This window comes from Myotis lucifugus, unplaced genomic scaffold, assembly GCF_000147115.1.
Source record: "Myotis lucifugus unplaced genomic scaffold, Myoluc2.0 scaffold_56, whole genome shotgun sequence".
Classification (NCBI taxonomy): domain Eukaryota; kingdom Metazoa; phylum Chordata; class Mammalia; order Chiroptera; family Vespertilionidae; genus Myotis; species Myotis lucifugus.
The window spans coordinates 6,061,620-6,064,789 of record NW_005871104.1 but is presented as its reverse complement, the minus strand read 5'-3'; the positions used below and the strand labels follow the sequence as shown (position 1 = coordinate 6,064,789).

At 49.6% G+C, this 3,170-nt stretch overlaps 1 protein-coding gene across 2 annotated transcripts in view; it reads right to left on the bottom strand.

Moving 5' to 3' along the window:
- Window positions 1-1,365: 1,365 nt before the first annotated feature.
- Window positions 1,366-3,170, bottom strand: part of GLRA1 (glycine receptor alpha 1) — a 63,563-nt gene continuing 61,758 nt past the window's right edge. The window contains exon 9 of one of the 2 annotated variants that reach the window (XM_006089112.3): window positions 1,366-1,683. In XM_006089112.3, coding sequence (XP_006089174.1) covers window positions 1,393-1,683 — 291 coding nt within the window. In that variant the 3' untranslated portion in view covers window positions 1,366-1,392. Of the gene's footprint in view, window positions 1,708-3,170 lie in introns of both variants that reach the window. The other variant, XM_006089111.3, reaches the window with a different exon arrangement.

Below are 3,170 nucleotides of genomic sequence, written 5' to 3'. Positions count from 1 at the left end.
TGGGCCTTTCTGCTGGATCTCCCTCCCCTTACAATCCATGTTCTAGTCTCTCCTTTTTTTCTGGGGTGCCCTCCCTATCCGGGGTTAGGTCTGGCACATCAGAGTTAGAAGGAAAGAGAAATAGTTGTCCAACTTTCCTAAATGTTAAAGCTAAACAAAGCACCGAAAAGGAAAAAAAAAAGACTTATAAAAATATAATGGGGTCACCCCCCCCCAAGCTCCCACATTATTTGCGGTACATGAAATGACAAAATATAATGAACAGACTTTCTACACATTCCCATTTCTTACCACCCGTATATATCTAAGCTGCAGCAGCTTCAGTACCCGCCTCTCTTAAAACTTCACTCTGCAGAACCACCTGTAATAAATTCATTCATTCCACCGACCCCACCTTCCCAAATATATAGCCATTTGCAATTCCAAAGAGACGTTCCAAAAAAATAGACATTTGAAAAAGTGCATCTGTTTACACTCAAGTCTATGCACATTATTTCTTGAGATTATTACTTTTTTTTTTTTAACCATAAAAAAGATTGCATATTGGCAATATAATGAGAAGACCATGGTGGCGTTTCTGGGTGGCGGTGGACGGTAAGGGGGTGCGTGCTGGAGCACAGAAGCGAGAGGGCGCAGAGGGGGGCGGGCGCGACCCTTAGCCTGAGACGTGAGGACTGCGCAGGGTTATCTGCATTCTCCATCCTTGCGCCTCTGAAATGTCCCATCTCTTTAGTCACTCCCTTCTGCGCTCCAGCTCTTCCCACGCGCACTGCCACGCTCTGGCCGCACAGCCCTGTGGAAGCAGAGGCGGAAGCTTTGGCATGTGTCCACCTGGGTGGGCGTGAAGATAGGCATGGCGTTTGGAGGGGTGTGATGCGGCCACACACCAGAGCAAGCTTATTTGTGACTGTTTCCACTCTGGGAAAAAAGTGTCCATCACTTCCGTGACTTTAACAATTTAAGCAGTTACTAGGCTGATAGGTTAAGAAACATCGTTTGTTCTTGTGGGTTTGCATTAATAGTAAGCATGAATATATATCATATATTACATTGCTTTCCTTCTGCTCTGGGGCAGGCTGCACTCTCCTTCCAAACAGGAAAACTGCACAGCCCGTGGACCACCCCCCCCCCTCCCAAAAAAACACCCCACCCCTCCCTTCCTCCCCACCCCTCAGTTCCTATGTTAGAAACCCCCTCCCCCCAGCTCCCCGTGGTTAAATAGAGAGTGCCACATTGTAAGACTCATGCATCGCTGCCTCTTGCTATCGCACACGGTGCAGAGAGAGAGTGGGATCTTGTGTGCGTGCCCCGCCCTCTCCCGCCTCTTCCTCGCCTCTCAGATGCCTGTGCTGGTCCTACCGCCCGCTCCCAGCCTCCCCCGTCCCAGACCCGTCACTGGTTGTGGACGTCCTCCCTGCGGACGATCTTGTAGATGATCCAGTAGAACATGTTGAAGATGAGGAAGGCCATGGGGAAGCCGATGCGCGATATTTTGTCGATCTTCTTGGCCCTCTGGATGAAGAGTTTTCGCATCTCCTCCGGGGTCTTGGACGGCGCAGGAGCGGGGTTGGTGGTGTTGTTGTTGTTGGCGCCCTTGACCGAGATGCCATCCTTGGCCTGTAGACAGGCTGGGCCCATCCCATAGGCAGAGAAGTTGAAGCGGCCCTCTCCCGCCTCATCCTCCTGGAATAGATTCAACATGGGGCTCTACTTAAAATAAGACAGGGGCTGGGCACCCTCCCTGCAAGGCACTCCCTGGGGCCAGGCCATGCCTTCTGGCCCTCCCGGCCTCCCTGCCTCCCTGCACCACTCCAGGATTCTGAGGCTTTCTGGCTGCCTGGGGAGTTATGCCTTATAGAGGGGCGCCGCTCGAGTGCCTTAAACAGATGCAAACCAGGGGATAGAAACGAGGCATAGGATCCTGAGACGCGAGTTCGCCTGTCAGCTCTATTACCTTCTAACTGTAGGACCTTAGGCAAGTCACTTTCTTCTGTGAGTCTCAGGGTTTATTTTATTGCATTTTTACCTACAAGTGGGGGTAAGAGTCATCTCACTACCTCAAAGTTTCTTTTGCCCATCAGAGGTCAGAGATGAGTACACACTCAGGATGCTGCTTTATTGGAAATCCAGGGGACAATTTGGAGAGATCCCCTGCTTTGCTTCTGTTGCCTCCTTGCCCTCCTCCCCCACCCCCATCCCCAGTTAATATCTTCTTGTGTGTGGGTGAGGGTGAGGGGGTGAATTGTCCAGGAGGGAGCAAGTGCTGTGGGCCTCACCTGCATTTCTTAAGCCGGGAAGCCAAAGCTTCTTCCTACTTCCATGTCCCCATATCACTGGCAGTTGTGGCCTCAGACATAGCTCTGGGCCTGTATCAGGTTTTCATTCAAGGCCCTTCATTATTTGGCTCCCACTTACCTTTACAGCAGTGGTTCTCAACCTTCCTAATGCCGAGACTCTTTAATACAGTTCCTCATGTTGTGGTGACCCCCAATTTCATTGTTACAAATTGAACATATTAAACATAGTGATTAATCACAAAAACAATATATAATTATATATGTGTTTTCCAATGGTCTTAGGTGACCCCTGTGAAAGGATCGTTCGACCCCAAAAGGGGTCGCGACCCACAGGTTGAGAACCACTGCTCTAAAGACTGGCCATTGACAGTATCCATTAAAGTTATGTCTAATAAACCTTGATGTGGGCAACTTAGACAAGTGCAGATTAGCAGCCATGTTGGTTTTGAGACACAGTCACCTCCCAGTCATGATTCTGCTCATCCTGAGAAGGAAGGAAGAGAGGGTGCCCATCATATTTGTTGTCCCGGTAACGGTGGACCACTTGGTGTTCCTCGTCACCTTCAGTTTGTCCCTGACAGTTTCCGTTCATGCTTGGGTTTACGGTATGCTCAGGGACATTCTCCATGGGGACTGTTTTCTTCCTCGTGGAAGAGATTTCGGAGGTGCAGCTTCTAGCTATCACTGAAGCATCTGCTGATGGAGTTGAAACCACTTCTCTGTGTCTTCCTTGGTCACATTTGGGGGTGGGGGGTCTAAATTCAGGAGCTTCTAGCACCTCCAAAGTCTTACACATTATCTGGAGTTTCAGTCTGAGTTTTGCTATCTGATCTGGTCCCAGGGAGACACCATGATTACCTTTTTAAAAAATAT